At 42.1% G+C, this 19,116-nt stretch overlaps 1 protein-coding gene across 1 annotated transcript in view; it reads left to right on the forward strand.

Annotated features, from left to right (window-relative positions):
• Window positions 1-13,647: 13,647 nt before the first annotated feature.
• The window catches only part of kita (KIT proto-oncogene, receptor tyrosine kinase a), a 46,734-nt gene continuing 41,265 nt past the window's right edge, over window positions 13,648-19,116 (forward strand). The window contains exons 1-2 of the mRNA XM_034701451.1: window positions 13,648-13,793; window positions 16,673-16,927. Of these exons, the coding sequence (XP_034557342.1) occupies window positions 13,739-13,793; window positions 16,673-16,927 (310 nt within the window). The 5' untranslated portion in view covers window positions 13,648-13,738. The remainder of the gene's footprint in view (window positions 13,794-16,672; window positions 16,928-19,116) is intronic.

Here is a 19,116-nt window from a genome sequence, read left to right on the forward strand (position 1 = left end):
ACGATCTTTGCAGCATCAATAAACATGTTTACAGCCTGGTTCAAAAAACGGCATGGCCCTACGAAGCTAATCTCTCTATCGGCACACACTGTACGGGGGGTGAATTTTTTTCTAACGTGACGGTTCAGAAGATGTTAAGATTTTGAGTTTTTGCCCAAATAGGACATGACTGACGTGACTCCCGGTCGGGAATACATAGCTGTTGGCTAGGAGGCTCACACTCCGCCTCTTTACGTCACACGATGCCTGGTTAAGGCGGCTGCTGCCGTTGATTAGCTTCTAAGCAGCGCTCAGGAACAGACGGGTGACGTCACGGATACTACATCCATATTTTATACAGTCTATGGTCGTGTCAGATTGTACTCTTGTCGTGTCATATCGTATGTTTCTAGTATCATATTCATGTTGTGTTTTATCATATTCTTGTCTTTTATATTGAATGTTGTAACATTTTTTTGCATCATATAGTATTCTTCTTGTATCATATTTGTATCATTTCGTATTGTTGCTGTTTTTGTATTCAGGCCGTGTCATTGTATTCTTGTAATTTCATATTCGTGCCATGTCATATTGTTGTTTCTGTTCACAGTATGTTTCTTCATACTGTGTATGTTTTTTTAAATAACCTGGTGCAATTTTATCCATGCAATAACTTGCCTATCTATTTATCAGATAGAAGTGTACATAGTGTGTATACATCTGTAATAGCTGCCATATTTTACTTTATTTTATTCTACTTTATTTCATTCTATTTTACCTTAATCATTGCTATTATTATTGTTATTATATTTTTTAACTATGTTAGTACATTGTTGTTTTCCTCTGTGCCGTGTTGTAAGCTGCTGTAACAAAAAATTTCCCCCAATGGGGGACCAATAAAGTATATCTTATCTTATCTTATCTTATCTTATCTTATCTTATCCTGGTATTCTTGTTGTGTCATATCGTATATGTGTCACATCATATTCTTGTGTCATATCGTATGCTTTTCGTATCATATTCATGTTGTGTTTTATTATTCTTGTCTTTTATATTGAATGTTGTAACATTTTTTTGTATTATATAGTATTCTTGTCGTATCATATTTGTATCATTTCATATTCTTGTGTTGTATTCATGCCGTGTCATTGTATTCTTGTAATTTCAGAGTCGTGCTATGTCATATAGTATTCTTGTTGTTTCGTATTCGTGCTGTGTCATATCGTATTTTTGTCGTATCATATTTCACTTTACTCTTGTAGCATTGTCATATTCTTGTGGTATCGTATTTGTGTTGCATCATATTCATGTTGTGTTGTATCATATTCTCGTCTTTTAGATGGAATGCCGTATCGTATTTTTCTGTGTTGTATTGTATTCTTGCCATATCATATTCGTATCATCTCGTATTCTAACCCTAACCTTTATATCCTTGTCATATATCATTTGTGTGTGTCACATCGTATTCTTGTTGTTTCATATTAGTGCCGTGTCGTATGGTGTTATTTTTCCTGTCATATCGTATCATATTCTTGGGGTATTCTTTTCATGTCGTGTCGCATCGTATTCTTGTCTTGTCATGTTATATTTGTGTCCTGTCGTATCATTACTCTTGTATCGTATTCTTTTCCTGTCGTATATTTGTCGTATCGATGTTCAGGAAGCTGCGGTCTCTTTCTCTTATGGTAAACCTTTATACAGTTCAGCCTCACAGCTCTTGTGTTTCTAACATTGCAACAATAACACATTTAAACAGGCTGTATTTTTCACAGGTTGCTCAGACAGAAATCGTATTGGGTTATCCCAGAAGACATTTATGTGAATGGAAAATTGATAATTGATGGGTGTTTTACTGGAGTTAATGGTTGGAGGAAGTCAAATTAGAGATTTGGTTTCAGTGTTTGAGCCATTAGAGCCTTTAGCTGAGGTCTGTGGGGCTTATGTTTGGAGAAATGATTCTGCAAGATATTACATGACACAAAGAATCTGTTCAGGTCTGGAGGTTACGGTCCGTAGCTCTGATGCTGCACAGACACATTTACAGTCTGTGAAGACACGTCAACAGAGCGTTTTTCTTCAAACTCTGCTCTGGGGAATTAATTCAGATGGAAAAAGTCAAACATGAATATATTACTGAAATAGCCTGCAGATGTTCTGTGCAGAACTGAGGCTGGTTCCAATGCTGTTTTAGACATATTTTCAGAGCTGTGACTGATTTCCCTGTCACAGGCCTGCGCATCATATTTCATGACACCTCTTGAAAATGGTTCTCGGTGACATTTAAGGCCTTGGGTTAGAAAATTCCACAGGTGAATCTTTGGTTGTCATTTGTTGAGCAGGTATGCAAAGTATGATATCAGCCACAGTCTGCGATATCAGGTTTTTTTTTTAGATGGTTTAGGCCTCACCAAGGGACATGACATGAGCGGCAGCATGGTCCTGGGACTGGCCCTTTGCCTTGTCAGAGGTGGGATGTTCAAATCAGCTATGTAGACTGTGTTGCTTTAGGCTGCTCTAAGCTATTTTTGCATTTAAATGAAACCTATTCTGTAAGATTGGTACTTCAAATTTTAAAATACACTGAGTAACTTTTAATGTAAGATAAGTAGCAATAGCTCGGTATGAAAACGCTCCCGATAAATGTATTGTTGATAATGTGCTTGCACCTTTTTCGGCACGTCAGCGTGTAACCTTGCAATTACGTGTTTCCACTTGTGTGTTACTTTGTAAAGTTAAAACTCTCATACAGGATTATAAAATCTGTATAGTAACCCGTGTTTATTTGTGCATACATACATGATGCCATCCCTGAATAAGTCAGCACCCCAGTAGACCAATATGATGTGTCTGCAGAGCCAGAGGCTACAGAAGCAGTACCACAATCCTCGGACTGGATCTCTAGGATCCCTGTGTGGTTGCAACAGTTATAGCAGGGGTTCCCAAACTTTTCAGCTCACGACCCCCAAAATATAGGTGCCAAAGACTTGTGACCCCCACTGTCCCCCGAAGTGACAAAATGTTGCCTCATACTTTATTCGCTGGTCTGCAGAAAAATTGCCACCTACATGCACATTTGGCTGTTTCCTGTGCTGCTGTGAATTAATTAGGAGTCATCTGGCAACAAAGAAAGGCAGAAACTAATGAAAAAAAGGTATTTTGCAAGGGTTCATTTCAAATGTAACTATTCATTATTTACAGTATTTTTAAAATAATGGGTAAAATATGCAATTTCAAATTACTTTAAAAAGGAACATTCTGGAAGACTTCTCACGGCCCCCACTTTATGTCTCGTGACCCCCCAGGGGTCCCGATCATAGACTGTAAAAAAAGTCGCTCGGCTGGAAGTGAGGCTTCCACAAGAACTCCTCCCCCTGGTGGCTGGCTGCAGTATAGGTCAAAAACTCTGTCTCACCCATTCATTTGAATGGGGGTGCGGTCAAACTTTAAAAAATAAATACACATCGTACGAATGTTTCTCACATCCGTATTCTTTAGTGATATCAATCAATCAATCAATCAATCTTTATTTGTATAGCACCAAATCACAACAAACGTTATCTCAAGACGCTTTTACAAACATAGGAGGTCTAGACCACTCTATGTCAGTATATATCTAATCTATATCTAATCTATCAGAATATATATCTAAAAAAAGAAATGTTCATCAAAGACAGCAGATTGGCCATAATCCTCCTGTCAGCCACCACCTCCACAGGGTCCAGGACTGAGCTGGCCTTCTTCACCAGTGTGTTCAGTCTTGCTCTCCTGTATCCTGTCCGCCCACAGCAGGTGAAATCCTTCCAATGTGGCGTTCGTGTCAGGTGTTAACTCTGTTAGCATGATGCTACTCAGCCAGTATTCCCTCTGGTGCTGGGTTAGCTCGTCCACCTTATCGTAGATAGATCTTACATTCCCCATAATGGTGGGTGGAAGGACAGGTAGATGTCGTCTTTTGATATGTAGTTATTATTTGACTGTTTTGTGTTCAAGGCCTCTTTTTTCTGAAAAGTTTCTTTTTCGTTAGTTATTAGAGGTTAAAAAACAAGGTTTTACATCCGGTTTTACTTTGATTGACAGCTGCGGTAGAGAGAAACTCCGTAGGACCTTGGGACGGTACGCTGTAGGGCTGAGCTCGTTACCGTGGAAACACGAATTCCCTATTGTCCAGACTCTGGCTGCAGAAAATTTACAAGATGTCAGCGTTCTGGGGCGGGATATTTTGGCTTCAAAACCGTTCAGCCTCTAGTGGCTGGCTGCAGAAACACATGTTTACAGCCTGGTTCAAAAATCGATCTCCATCGACACACACTGTATGGGGGGTGAACTATTTTATAACTCGTTGTTTTTGAAGCTATTAAACTTACAAGTTTCACAAAATAAGAACATGGCTGATTTGATTGACAGGCGGGCAACCTGTAGCTGTTAGCAAGGAGGCTAAAGGCCCGTCTCTTTACCTCACACTGGCTCAACAGACGTTGGGTGGAGTTCAGCATTTCCAATATGGCATCCGCCGACGATTGGCTTCAGAAACAGATGGTTGACGTCATGGATACTACGTCCATTTATTATACAGTCTTTGGTCAGAATGAATCATGGGGAAAGTAAAGCATAAATAGAAACAGACTGGTTGTTGTAAATTACACATCGCCTGTTGAGTTCTTTAACTAATCTGAGCAAACATTAAGGTGGTATTACTGGTCTCTGAGGCTTCCACATGGGCACCTATCATTGTGCAGAGGAGTTTATGGGATAGGCTTTAAAACTAAAGAAGGAAATTTGAGTATTAAGTCAAATTTCACAAGACTTTCTCCCCTGATTTATTCTTTCTATATTCCTGGGACATGTGCTGAAATTTTATTTTCTCTAAATACGAAATCTAAAAAGAACTCTACCCCCTCTGATTGTCTCCTCGGGCCTGGCTCCAGTATTCCTCTCTATCACTGACACCACTCGGACCCTGTGAAAGCAGTTGTGTAATATTTTCATTGTCTCCTCCGGGATCTCTGTAATGCTGCATTCACATGGATTCAGGCAGACTGTAAATGGCGAACCCATCCCCAACTAAATTTTAAATTAAGTCTCTTGAGGCTTTGTGGTTGGTGTAACAGCCTCGTGATCTTATCCTCTTATCTCCTTCTCTTGTTTATGCTGTTCGTGCAGATCTTGTGCAACAAAGCAAATGTGTAATATGTTGTTTGTGGTTTCCTTTTGCATGTTTCTCTGTTGACACATGTTGTTTGTTTCAAAATAACAAAATAAGTAACAGTTTGAAGAAATTAACACGGATTAATCCCAGTCTGACGCTGTGTAAACAGGATTAAAGGTACCTGCTGTAATCTAATCCTCTTTCATTTACATGATATGACAAAATCTGAGAACAACATCATCAGTGATCGAATAAAAAGTCTGCTCGAAGTCTGTTCTGACTATAAATGTCACATCTGCACCAAGCGGCACCCCACAGTGTTGAAAAATAATCAATTGCACAAGAGCAAAATCTGCAGTACCTCCAGTGTCCACTTGAGGCTGTCTCAAAGACTCCCCATCAGCACCCATTTCAAATGTGTATTTTGGTACGTAGCTTTGGTGGCTAGATTTTAGGCTAACAGTTTTGGCATAATAAGGGTTGCATTTATGTACATTTTGGGCATGTTAGATCTCTTAACCAAGGCCCGTATGCACTTCCAGCCATTACACAAACGGGACCATTAGCCTTAACGTACCGTTATGTCATGGCCCATTTGGCTGTAGTGTTAGCCACATGCACAACTGCAAATAATTGGCCAATTAACTAATTGCGCCATGAAAGCAAGGCTGGTGCAAAACGTCATGTGTCCAGGGAACCTCCTGGAAAACCTATATCCAACAAATTCCAATTGTGCATGCCTACTACGCATAAACAACAATAAACATTGCGAGCGGTAGCGGTGTGACTGAAAGAAGATCAAGAAAAAACAATGTTTCAGCGGAAGAAGAAATTGATATTTTATTACAAGAATATAGAATGAACAAACACTTATTATCAGCAAGTCAATCATCAAAGATAACAAAGGAGACAAGGGAAAGTTTGGCTTCAGATCTTGAACCGGGTAAATGCGTGTGGTGTTTCTGAGACAGTAGAAGACCTAAAAAATAAAATAAGAAACATGAAAGCGGCTATGCGCAACAAGCACTGCCACCAACGTGGTCCAGGTGGAGGACCACTTGTCCCCTCATTGAAGGATGAGGACGAAGAGAAGAAGAATTATGTGGTGTCTCCTAAAAATCGGATCAGCCCATCCAAGCTGAGGCATCTGATTTTTCTCAATGCCAACCTGAGGACGTTAATAATGTTTGCTTGAGTTTGGTTCTGGTTCTGTTTGCTTGAGTTTGATTCTGGTTCTGGTTCTGTTTGCTTGAGTTTGGTTCTGGTTATGTTTGCTTGAGTTGGTTCTGTTTCTGTTTACCTGAGCTGGTTCTGGTTCTGTTTGCTTGAGTTTGGTTCTGGTTTTGGTTCAGTTTGCTTGAGTTCGGTTCTGGTTCTGTTCTGGTTTGTTTCTGGTTCAGTTCTGGTTCGGGTCTGGTTTGGTTCTGGTTTAGTTCTGGTTTGGTTCTGGTTCAAGTCTGGTTCGGTTCTGGTATGGTTCTGGTTCGGTTCGGTTCTGGTTCGGTTACGGTTCGGTTCTGGTTCGGTTCTGGTTCAGTTCTGGTACGGTTCTGGTTCGGTTCTGGTTCGGTTCTGGTTCGGTTCTGGTTCGATACTGGTTCGGTTCTGGTTGAGTTTGATTCTGGTTCTGTTGACATGAGTTTGGTTCTGGTTCTGTATGCTTAAATTTAGTTCTGGTTCTGGTTTGGTTCTGGTTGAGTTTGATTCCTGTTCTGTTGACATGAGTTTGGTTCTGGTTCTGTATGCTTAAATTTAGTTCTGGTTCTAAACCTAACCCTAACCCAACCCTAATCCTAACCCTAACCCTAATCCTAACCCTAACCCTAACCCTAATCACAACCCTAATCACAACCCTAACCCTAATCACAACCCTAACCCTAATCACAACCCTAACCCTAATCATAACCCTAGGATCAGGGTGAGAATGATTTTGTTACAGAATAAATGCACACAATTGGGCAATTATAAGGCTTCTCATAAAAACACCGTATGTAAAAGGGTTTTCAACACAAACCATTAGTTTTTGCAAAATTAAGGTAAAATATTCGGCTACAAAAAATCCTAAATTAAGAGCCGTTCGGGAGTCAAAAGATCAGGCTCTTCTTTGGGAGCCGAGTCAAAAGAGCCGGCTCTCTGAAAAGAGCCGAACTTCCCATCACTAAAGCACATGCTTACTACCATTTGCACTCTTAGTTGCCCTTGGAACTATTTGTATTGTAAAACGTATCAATGTAAATACTTCAGACCTGTACCATAGTGATAAACAGATAACACTTCAATTTGAATCAAGTAAATCCCACTTGTATACTTTAAAACAGAGGGTCATTTCATTGCTTGTGGACTCAACACGACAGCATTTATACTTTTCAAGTAATTGATCTAAAACGCTTTCAGAAAATTAACAGTAGCAAGACTCACATATCCCTTCAAGCCACCAAATGGTATCATAACAATGGTGTATATGCTGTTTTTTAATGACACAGCACAATTTTATAATTTATTAGAAATGTATTCAAATTATTTCACGGACCCCCACGCTATGGTTCGCAGACCCCCAGGGGTCCCAGGACCCCACTTTGAGAACAACTGAGCTAGAGTCAGTAATTGAGCCAAATGTACCATAAAACATAAACAATATACCCCCGTTTTCTGTGAATGCATGATTATGAAGTGAAGGAGAAAAGATGGGAAAAAAGTTGTGCAGTGTCGCTGTCTTTTCCAGCACTGAATGGGGGATGTGTTTTGTTAATAGGGTCAGGTCAAACGCAGCCATGTTGGAATAATTTTCCCGGACTATATGTGATTTTCCAGGACATTTTACTTTTTCTCCCATTTTCCAGGTGTTTTCCAGTATTGGAAAACTGGTCAACTGTTTTCCAGGTTTTCCAGGACGCGTGGGAACCCTGCTTGCTTCAACTCCACCTTTTTATCATTGTTTGAGTTGACTGAAAGTTGGTGGTGTATGCCATTGTCAGGCTTCAGAACTTCAATCCAGACACCAATGGGTGTCTGGATGTCACAGAGACTGAGTCTTTGTTTTGTACATATGGTCTGCACACATACTCTACAGAGAAACACACTCTTATACACTAACAGCAGATGTCCGTCCACTACAAATTTCCCAAAGGACAGAACATTTTGATGTTTCGTGAGCAGGACAGTGGAATAAAGTGAGGCTGCAAGAGGACAGGAACATGGGGCAGACAGCATTATGTTCCAAGTTGGCAACATTTTGATTTCTTGCTGTTCTCTGAGCCAGAGTTTACAATCAGATAATTTGCAGGTCACTCTCACGAGGGGGAAAGAAACATGGTTGGTCTGGATAAAGACAAGGTAGTTCGTCTCAGTCTATGTTACGTCCCAACCTAGGGCAGCACTATAGGGTGAACAAACTATCCTCAAAACCTTAAAACAATCTGCCATGGTATTCATTAACCAACAAATATCTGAATGATTGAACAAAGATCAATTGAAGAATCAAAAAAACAACACAGGTACAAGATCCTGACAGAGAGGCAGAGGACTTTAAGATGCTTAACATCGGATATCCACCATGTCCGTGGTTTCAGAACAAGCACGGACTAGACCTGCCAGACAGCTGGAGTCATGTGACTGAGGTTTTCCCGCGGTAATCACTGAATCAAGGGTTCTCCTCCTCCTCTCCTCACCCATGTTATCTCTCTGGTCCTCTGAAAACCTCTGATCTGTTGACTCCAGGCCTGGCTCCGCTCATCATGATGGTTTGTTGTTGTAGTTAAGTGAAATACGATCAGGTGATAACACAGAGGGTTTTATTCTGGAAATTAACCGGATGTTTTAATTTTGTTTTGGTGCCTGACTTCCTGTCTGTCGAACTGCTGAATCAGAGACACAGCCAGAACGCAATGGAGCAGATCCAGTGGAAGTTAACACAATGACAATAGAATAGAAACCTATCAGATCTGGTGCGGTGATGGATCAGAGACGGACAGGACACAGATCTGGTGGAATTTGATTGTCAGAGGAGGTCTTTCACCTGCAGGGTCAAACACATCTGCCTCTGGTGAAAAACCTGCAATAACCAATGAGAGGAGCAGACTGGGAGTGTCACCGGACGTTGCAGCGAACGTAAAATCAACTGCATCCCGAGCCATGTGGAAGATTGTAAAAGAAGAACAGCATTTGGAATTATTAGGCTGTATAATGAAGGGATGAAGTATCTGTGACGTCACCTTTCTGAAGCCCTGTTTTTTCAGTGAGGAAAGTAGCTATTGGCTATTCTAAAAGTCATGAGAAGTCGCTAAATGACGTCATTGATTAATTTGCAAAATTTTAATTGTAATAGACGCTGCAGGAGAGATGTGTAACGTTGAGGGAGAGACAAAAAGAGGTTAAAAAACACTCTTTAACTATAAATACACTTAGGATCCTACAACAAATCAAAGTAAAACATTACATGTTTCAACCATAGCATTTTCAAGATGTTTATTGTATAAAACCTACATTAACTATCTAAAAGGACCAAAAAGAGACAGTAGGCTGTATCAGCCAGCGGAGTCTTCGTACATGCGTGATACATTTGCAGTCTGGATGCTGAGGGATGAACACCTCCTGCTCTGACTGCAGCTAGGAGGGACTCAAAGCAGCATCCACTGCTCGTTGAGTAGAGTAAGAACAATACATGCTTTCACGTCAGTCTAGAGAAGTCTCCATTTAAAGGTGACATATCACGCTTTTTTCATCAATATATATTGGTCTAAGAGGTCCCGAAAACATGTCTTTAAAGTTTATGCTCAAAAAAACACTTTGAAGTCAGATTTTGGCATGCCTGAAAAGCCCTCTTCTTCAGCCCTCCTCAGAACAGTCTGTTTTCTCTCTGACCACGCCCCCTCAGGAAGTGGATGTGCCCTCGGCTGTCCAGCACGTTGATCTCATGTTAGCATGTTGGCTTCTCACAGACCCACGTTACTTCAACCCTCTGAATCTGATCCAGAATCTGATCCTGGCGGAGAGGCGCCTGCAGCAGGACCTTTCTGAACCATTGGTCACAGATTTTGTGTTTCTTGTTGTTTTATTTGTCAGTATGTCGACGTGTCTTGGTACAGAGCTACGAACATGTAGCTATGTGGCTATGCTAACTAGCGCTAGCACTAATCCATGATAAATAAAAATCATCCACTAGATCTTCAAATCTGCAGACGTGGGGAGTAAAACTGACCTCTGCCAGAAAGGCAGCAGGACCTTTCTGAACGATTGGTCACAGATTTAGTGTTTCTAGTTGTTTTATTTGTCAGAATGTCGACGTGTCTTGGTACACAGCTACAGCTACAGCTACAGCTACGACATGTAGCTATGTGGCTATGCTAACTAGCGCTAGCACTTTTCCATGACAAATAAAAATCATCCACTAGATCTTCAAATCTGCAGATGTGGGGAGTAAAACTGACCTTTGTGTTTATTAAGACAGCCTACAACTAGCATGCCTCCCTCCTAAGCTCCTTGTTAGCACACACGTGTGCAGGTAATGAAAAATGGAGGAAGGGTTCAGTATTATTTTATACAGTCTATGGGCTGAACAAGCTCCGAGCTCTGACTCCGTGACAGACTGGATATTGTTGTGACGCAACAAAAACAAGGAAGTCTGAAACGGCTCGTTTCAGCACACATTTACAGAAAGGTGGAGAAATCAGAACAGGGGCAGAATGGATTTTTTTCATTTTCGGGGGGTTTGTAGACATGCCAGGGAAACATATTTCAGGTAGAGAACCATTAAAAAGTCGATTTTGCATGATATGTCACCTTTAACACCAGAAAAAGTCGCTAGATCCGTCGCTTTTTTGAAAAAGAGTTGCTAGAGGGGTCTAAATCCTCGCTAAATATAGTGACAAAGACGCTAAGTTGGCAACACTGGCCACATTGGAAATGCTGAACTCAACCTAACTTTGTCCGAGCTAGTGAGAGGTGAAGAGGCGGGCCTTTAGCCTCCTCTCTAACAGCTACAGTGTTCCCGCCTGTCAATTAAGTCAGCCACGCCCTTATTTGGGCAAAACTTTTAAGATTAATAATTTAAAAAATACTGATTTATATATTAATTCACCCCCGCACAGTGTGTGCTGATAGAGAAATTAGCTAGTTAGACCTGAACTGATAATTGAACCAGGCTGTAAACATGTTAAATTCTGATCGTCTTCTTTGAATTGGTGTGTATGTGGTTTCTGGTGTTTCTGCAGCCATTCTCTAGTGGACACTCGATGAACTGCAGTTTTGAACACTTCCACATTGGCTTCATATTTTAAGACCTTAGGTTGCTGCTTGGTTGCAATGATGCTTTCAGACGCTTTCTACTGTTTTGTGCCGGCACAACCAGGAAAAGAAGTCCTGAAGTTGGGGTATTCACTTGTTGCTCTGCTTTCACTTCAATGCAGTCCATATACTGAAATTTCAGACCTGCAAGAATTTCATCCAACCGGGCAGTGATTGGTTTATGCGCCCCTCTTTGTACACGGCCCAGAATTTGAGGGGCGCCGGTGGACTAATGCACGTGCCACATTTACTGAGGCTTCAATCCTCATCACAGCTGCTGCTGGTTAAACTCCCAGCCAAGGTTTTCCTGCATGTCGTCCCTCACACTCTCCACTCCACACATCTCCTGTCTCTCCTCAGCTGTTCCTCCTAATAAAGGCAAAAAATAAGCTCCAGAAATCATTCAAAAATCTGTTGCACAACTCAGAAACCAGGTCAGAACTGTGATTGAACCTTTTGTCTATTCTGTGTATGGGTCTCCTGTCCAGATCTTGTTTTACAAGTGGATCCAGACTTTGATTTTGATCTGGTCTATGAGCTTTAGCGTCTGGGTTTAATTTTGTGGTTCTGAGTGATACAATATGAGATTTTAGGAATCACTTTGACCCTTAAGTCTGAGTCATGTAAGTATTTAAAACATGGTTGTATTTCTGTGGCGTCGTCCAGTGAAGAAATGATATGAAACTGAAAGATGGCCGCCAACAGACTGGACACGCTGACCCCAACTGATCCCCAGGATATATAAGAAGTGCCCAAAGAGGTGGAGCTGAGGCTTGATCAACAGGTATCCCCCTCATCTGTTAGTCAAACACACCTCACCTGAGTATGCAGAATTATGCAAAGCAGTACCTTAGTATTTAAAACATAAGAGTTATAATAAATGTGAAAATATGGAATAAAGAAAAGATGTACAAAGACCTAGAATATGTCTCACATCAGGCTGTGATCCTCTTTATATCTGCTGTGAAAGAGAATACTTTAATGTGAACTCTGATGGGGTTTCTTGGAGACAGCCTCTAGTGGCCACTAAAGGAACTGCAGCTTTCCTGCACCTCCTCTGTATTGGCTCATTTTTGTTGCCTGGTTTTAATTTCCAGTATTTTATTTGATAGTAAGTCAAAGTCTGAAATGTTAATCTTTCTTTCCTGAAGGAGTAAATGCAGGAAGGAGCTGCAGAATTATTCTTATTCCCTGGATTCCTGGATGTAGAGGGACTTTGTGTCCAGAACACATTCCTGGAAAAAATGACATGCAGCTTCCAGAGACTGTAGGTGGTGCTGCTTTTTCTGGATATAGAAAAAATAGAATAGTTTTAATTTCTTTCAGGGGGAAGTCTTCTTGTCCAGTCAAAGCTGCCAAACCATTTTTTTTTTCATAGTTTGTTGCAACATCTGGTGAAACATAAACAAGAACAAATCAGAAACAATTACAAGGTTCTGTTAGAGGCATGAACAACCCCCTGAAGTCTTAAATTGTTTCCTAGAAGGAGATGTGCATGGCTCAAACAAGAAGTAATATGTTGTCATTATAAGCTCTGACTTTAGAGGTGAAGTCCCTTACACTTTAGATGTAAAGGCATCTGTTTTATATGAGGAGATCATTTCTTTCAGCACTGCAGCATCAGAAGCAGCCACCATGGCGGAGCACCAGGCCAGCTGTGCCGCCTGAGAATGCGTGCCAGGGTTCAAAAAATGCGATGTGGTATCAGAGGGGGTTTGGAGACAAAGAGCTCGTTATGTGGTGTTCCAAAGTCAATTTAAGAGGTTTTCATTGCAGTTATAATGACTTCAAGTGTGTTGAAAAAAGGCGCGTAAAGTGGAACAAAGTGAATAATCTTAATCACAGTCTGGAGGAAGAGTTTCCATGTTTTGGATCTGTGCATTCTTTAAAGTCTGACAGGACATGTAATGATGTTTGGTCCGGTAATTTGTCAAAGCAGATCATGTAACATCAGCAGTGAACGCCTGTATCTTTGTCTGAGTGTGCGCGCTTGTCCCCTCCCTCTCCTCGTGCACCGTGTGAGTAATAAGCTCCACCAGTGGCTCCTGAAAACATGTTGTTGACGCCTCAGTCAGTCAGAGCTACCTGCCCTGCCTGTACCGGCCCCTCTGGCGCGCTCCTGGAGAACAGCATGTTTGCAGAACGACGACGGCTGCTGCTGCTGCTGCGAGCTCAACTGCGCATCTGTGCCTTTAAACACTTGTGAGCGCGTCTCTCTCTCAGCCCGCAGTCAACTTCCCTCAACTCTGACGCGCTCTGCGAACACACATAGCTCCGTTTATCATAAAGGAACTGGCTCACCTTTACAGCTAAACCGATGGAATTATAACTATGGAATACCACTGGATACTGCTGTCTGTCTTTCTACAGTTAACCTTCCGTCCAGGTAAGACGTTTGCACTTTGCGCACGAAACTTGTTGCTGCTCACAACAAGCAGAGGCTCGATTATGTTTTAATGAGTATTCAGATGCATCTCCTTTCAGCTCAGTAACACACAGAGTCTATGCTCTGATGAAGTGAGCCGGTCCACTTGCTCTGCATCGCAGTGTTGTGCGTTTCTGCACTTTTCTTTGTTCTGGGAGGAGGCGCGGAGAGCGCAGCCGATAAGGGAGCCTGAAGTCTCTGAAACCTGATGAGGGAAGCGGATAGTTTGGCTCATGATCTGGATGCAGCTTCAATAATTCATGTTTAATTCAGAGAACAGCAGGGTGCCATAACAAAAAAGTAATCACACGGTGGAGGTGAAGTGGGATGCTGCAGAAACTGGACTTTGTAACGGCTCGATGGAGGCGCAGGCTCCTCGAGATAAAGCGCATAACCGTTAGTATGGAAATGTGTCGAAACCTTTAGATTCCTGGGAGGCATGCCAACGAGCTCTCTGGCATTCCTGTTTTTCATTGCGTAGTAGTCGGATATGTATTGTCACATGTGTCTCAAAGTGTTTCAAATCTCTCTGACAGTTTGAAGTGGTGTGAGATTCTACTCTCATGCTACAGCTATTACAGCTTGGCAGCATCTTCAGAGTGTGTTCTGCGGAGGTCACGGCCCGTAAAAACTGGATTGTGCTTTTTAACACAAATAAACCGACTTGCTCTGAGCTCTTTATGAGAATTTAGTCTCATAAACCCCTATCCCTTTCATCCAAACTCTGCTTTTTATCTCAGGAGGAAACAAAGTTTGGGGGATTTTCTGAAGAGAAACGCAAATTAATGGAGAGCTGTTCTGTCAGAGCGCACACACAAGCTGTCGTGTTGCTCCCTCAGCTCTGCGCGCATCAGGTGGATTCTCCCTCACCTGATCGGCAGCCTGATCCTAATTGATGCAGCGTGTTGATTTCAGCAGGGAGCTTGAATGAGTGTCACATCTCCGGGCAGAGCGCACGGGCTTGTTTGTCATGTGACAGAGTGAGATACACAATGAAGTTTGCCTGGGGCGAGTCAACAGCCTACAGACCTAATTAACTACCCCCCCATGCTTTAAGATGATATCATCGATACACACAATCACAGTTACATGAATAGCGCACAGCTCCACATGAAGAAGTCGCAAGTCTTGTTTGTTTCAGCTCCTCCCTGTCACGCTGTCATCCCAATCTTTACGTTAAATTCCACAGTTGTTAGCCAAATATTTACGCATGAGCGCAGAGGCTGAGCAAACACAGGGGCCAGCAGCGTTATTAACAGTCTCTAAATAGACCCATCTCTGTGTAATGATACATTGATGTTTGCTGTTCTGTGATTCTACGAATTTAAGTGTTTCTAATGGATGCACCGCACCAACACACTCTTCATCGAGCAGTCATCAAAGTGCAGACTGCGGGGATGAGAGGATGAATGATGTCATTATTTGTTATTGTGATGAGGATGGAGGTCATGTTATTGTCAGCAGCAGGTTCACACTCAGCGGGGATCCTGCGCTGATCATAACAACCGGTTTCAGTAGAGAGAGCAGACTATAAATACTAACCTCTATCACTTCCTCTCACCTGCATCTGTTGGTGCCACATATAACACTTTGGGTTGCTCCTCCCTTTTAGAAAGTTTGTGTTTTGATATTGTGCCAAATATAAGAGGGCTGTTTCCTCATTTGTACATCTTTGCTTGGTTGTTTAGTTCCTGCTGCAATTTAAATCTTTAAGTGTCGGTGCAATCCGGTTCATCCTCCAAAATGTGTGACTCAAGTGCTACAGAAGCAGACAAACCTTCAGCTCAGTGCTTCCCAGCTTTGGAGCCAACACTCTGCAAGAGGTCCAGAGATAAATCAGAGCGGTCATAAGATGATGCAGCCTCCGGGTGTTGCTTCTACCTGAAGCTCTGAAGCGGCACTGCTCTCAGCTTCTGCTCTAAACAACAGAGCGCTGTAGAGAGCTCCTCCGCTGATCAAGACGAAGTGAACAACCGGTCATTACCATCAGAATATATCTGTTTGTGTCACTCCGATCTCACAAATCTGTTTCCAGTGTTTTAAATGAGAGCATTCATCTGTTTTGATGATACACGATGAAGTGTTTCGTGTTTGAGCTGCTGAATGAAGCATATTGAAGACATTATTTTGGTGTGTGGGAATTTGTAAGAAGCATTTCACACATTTTTAACATGTAAGAAGCCGCAGATAAGTCAAAAAGGACACTATGTGCCAAACTGCAGACCCTGTTGTTCCGGGTTTATTCTGGGCATGTGATCAATGCTTTCAATCTGGACTCATAGCTTGTTATGAACCTTGTGGAGATTTGGTTGGAGCAGTTCACACATCAGGATGTAACCTGTAATAAGATAAAACAAGTAATGATTAAGGAAGCATTTAAGCTTGCATGTTATCTCTAACTCGCACGCCTTCTTCACCAGTGAACTTACACCAATCTGAGAGTAGCTATCAGCTAGCTTTGCTTCATCTAGCTGCATCAAAGTGGTGTGAAAGCATTAACATTAAACGCAGACCTCCATCCAACAGATAAATGTGCTCATGCTGAGCGAGAAGGCATGAAATAATTGAATTAACTGAGATACATTCAGACTCTCGTAAACTCTGGTATGTCAGTTGAGATGAAACTGCAGCTGATTCTGCAGCGTTACTCGAGCATCCGCCTCAGTGACAAAATGCTCGCAACATCTCTCTCCTGCTGCATGACTCAGCTTTGAGTTCAACTTTTCACTGATCATAATAATGCACGGTTAATCCTGCAAACTCTGGCTCATGCAAATTGTCCCATCATGATTTTGCTGTGTGTGGTCTGCAGTGGATCTCTCTCTCTGTCCCCCTTACAGGAGACTCAAAGCCCACCATCACCCCCGCTGACCCCCACATCGTTGTCGTGCTCAACAGACCCTTCGAGCTGCACTGTCAGGGCGAGAAGGCGATGCAGTGGCAGCGGGAGGACCGGCCAAGGGTGCGGGGGGAGAAGAAGATCGACGGGATGTCCACCCTGCACGTCTCCAGGGCTCAGCCCGTTCACATGGGGCGCTACATCTGCCTGGAGGAGAGCTCGGGGGAGCAGGCATCCATCTACGTCTATGTGAAAGGTACTAGGGATGGGCAATGATTTTTGAATATTTGAATATTCAAATTAGGGATGTAAATTTCAACTATATTCCGTGTGAATCTTTGGAAATGATCATTAAAAAAAACATGAACGTTTTCCATGTCAAAAACAATGCTAAATGCTTTTTTCCCCTTGAATCAAATGTTCCTTCACGACACAATGTATATAACTGAAAGTATTGAATAGCTACGGATCGTATTGAGGTGTTCAATATGTTAAACACACTGAATATCAACGCGTGGAGCAGGCTCATTATCTCCGCGGACATACAGTCATAAAAGTGAAGGCTCAGCTCTCAACAAGGGAACTGAACAGAAACATATTTCAGACTCACAGTGTCCAGTTTTCTGTCTACTCATTCTTATTTTGAAAAATAAGCATGTGAATGCGGTCAGGAGTCAGCTGGGATCCCAGTCCGGTCAGAATCAGTCCGGCAGCAGAGAAAAAAAGCGCTCCTGGAGACCTGTCACTCAGCCGCAGCCCCAAGCTGAGCGTCTCTGCTGTGTGCAACACCTTCAGTCAGCTGATTCACATCGAAACATGCTTAACTTAAAACACCTCCCTGATAGCTGAACCAAATATGAGACCACATGATGTTTGTCCCACGTGACAGATTATCAAATCAAAAAAATGTGTTCAAGTACGTTCTTAACAATCAATTAATCAATAGTTGATTAATTGTTTACATCCCTAATTCGAATATTCATTCACTTAGTAAAAAATAGAAGAGTTACTTCAAATGTTTTATCATTTTAAAAGTACAATTTTTCATCATTTCTGGTTGTAATACAGTATTCCCAGACGGTGGCTATAGAGCGTCTTCAAGCTGTCAGCTAACCGCATTAAGTAACAGAAGAAGAAGAATGCTAACCGCATTAAACAGCAAAAGAAGAAGAAAACATTCTCTGTTTCTGAATCTCACTCTACTAAACATTTCTGGAGACTGAGCATGGCTGTAAAATGAAAGCACACACGCCACGCCGTGTTACAGAAACACCGACATAAAGACAAGACAGACGCTGACAGTGCCTGCTACTAGCAGCACCTCATCCTCATGCTGGTTAATGTGACTGCCACACAAACGGGCTGTTAATAGGACAGGGGGGATGATTGATTTTTTCAAATAATCGTCAAAAAGATACCAATGATTATCCAATAGTGTTTTGGCTTGAAATCCCCATTCCTAAAGGGTATCGGGGCGTTGTGTTCAAGGGCGTTCTTACGGCGTTCTCATGTGTGTGTTTGTGGGATAAAGAAAAAGAGAAGTGAGTTTTAGAGAAAGCAGGAACAGACTGCAGGTTACAGCCGGAGAGATGTGTTGATGTTTTCCTCTGCAGTGAGATCAGTGTGTGGGTGTGTGCAGAGAAAGGTGTTTGTAGCTTTGCCCCGGACAGGTACAGTAGATACCGTGGCTGTTTATCAAGAGCATGACTGAGTTCGACTATATTTCCTTCTCTCTGTGACTCTACATCCCCTTGGCCGGCTGCCATTCCTGCAGGCTGATATCATGTGCTGATCACTCACTCCACTATTCACACATGCACCTCTGAGGCTGCAAACATTAACGAGTCTGTAAGAGAGGCTTTGGATGTGGTGTTATCAGAAAATATTGACTCTGCTGGAGAAACTTGTGCAGGTAAACACAGAGCGCTTTGTCTCTGCAGGGTGGATCTCTGTGTTTGGAGAACTCAAGCCTGATAACAGATCCGCCTGTCTGCTTGTTTATTCTGCAATTTTGGACACAAATTGGTGGAATTATTAGATTTAAAGTTTTAATCCTGAAGATTTCTGTTCCGGCTGATTTGGCGACACTCGAGCTGCCATAGAAACAGCAAGTGTGGTTCGATACTACGGCCCCCAGAGTTCTGTGGACGGAAACAAAACTGAGCAGCAACTGGTGTGTATGTGTGTGTGTGTGTGTGTTTGTGTGTTCAAAGTGCGGCCAAACACTACACACACATGAGCACAGACACACACACTGCGCTCCTTGTGTTTCGGGCTCTTGTGTGTGAGTGGGAATTGTTCAGAGAGGCTGTTGTCTGTGATCCAAATGTCTTCACGGGAAATTGTGCACAAAATATCCGTCCCACAAAATACTGCAACGTTTTTTGTGGGTCCAAAAGTTTAGAAAGATTTCTAACAATTATTAAAAACAAAATGCATGAAGCT

Source organism: Notolabrus celidotus, chromosome 2, assembly GCF_009762535.1.
Source record: "Notolabrus celidotus isolate fNotCel1 chromosome 2, fNotCel1.pri, whole genome shotgun sequence".
In the NCBI taxonomy this organism is placed as follows: Eukaryota; Metazoa; Chordata; class Actinopteri; order Labriformes; family Labridae; genus Notolabrus; species Notolabrus celidotus.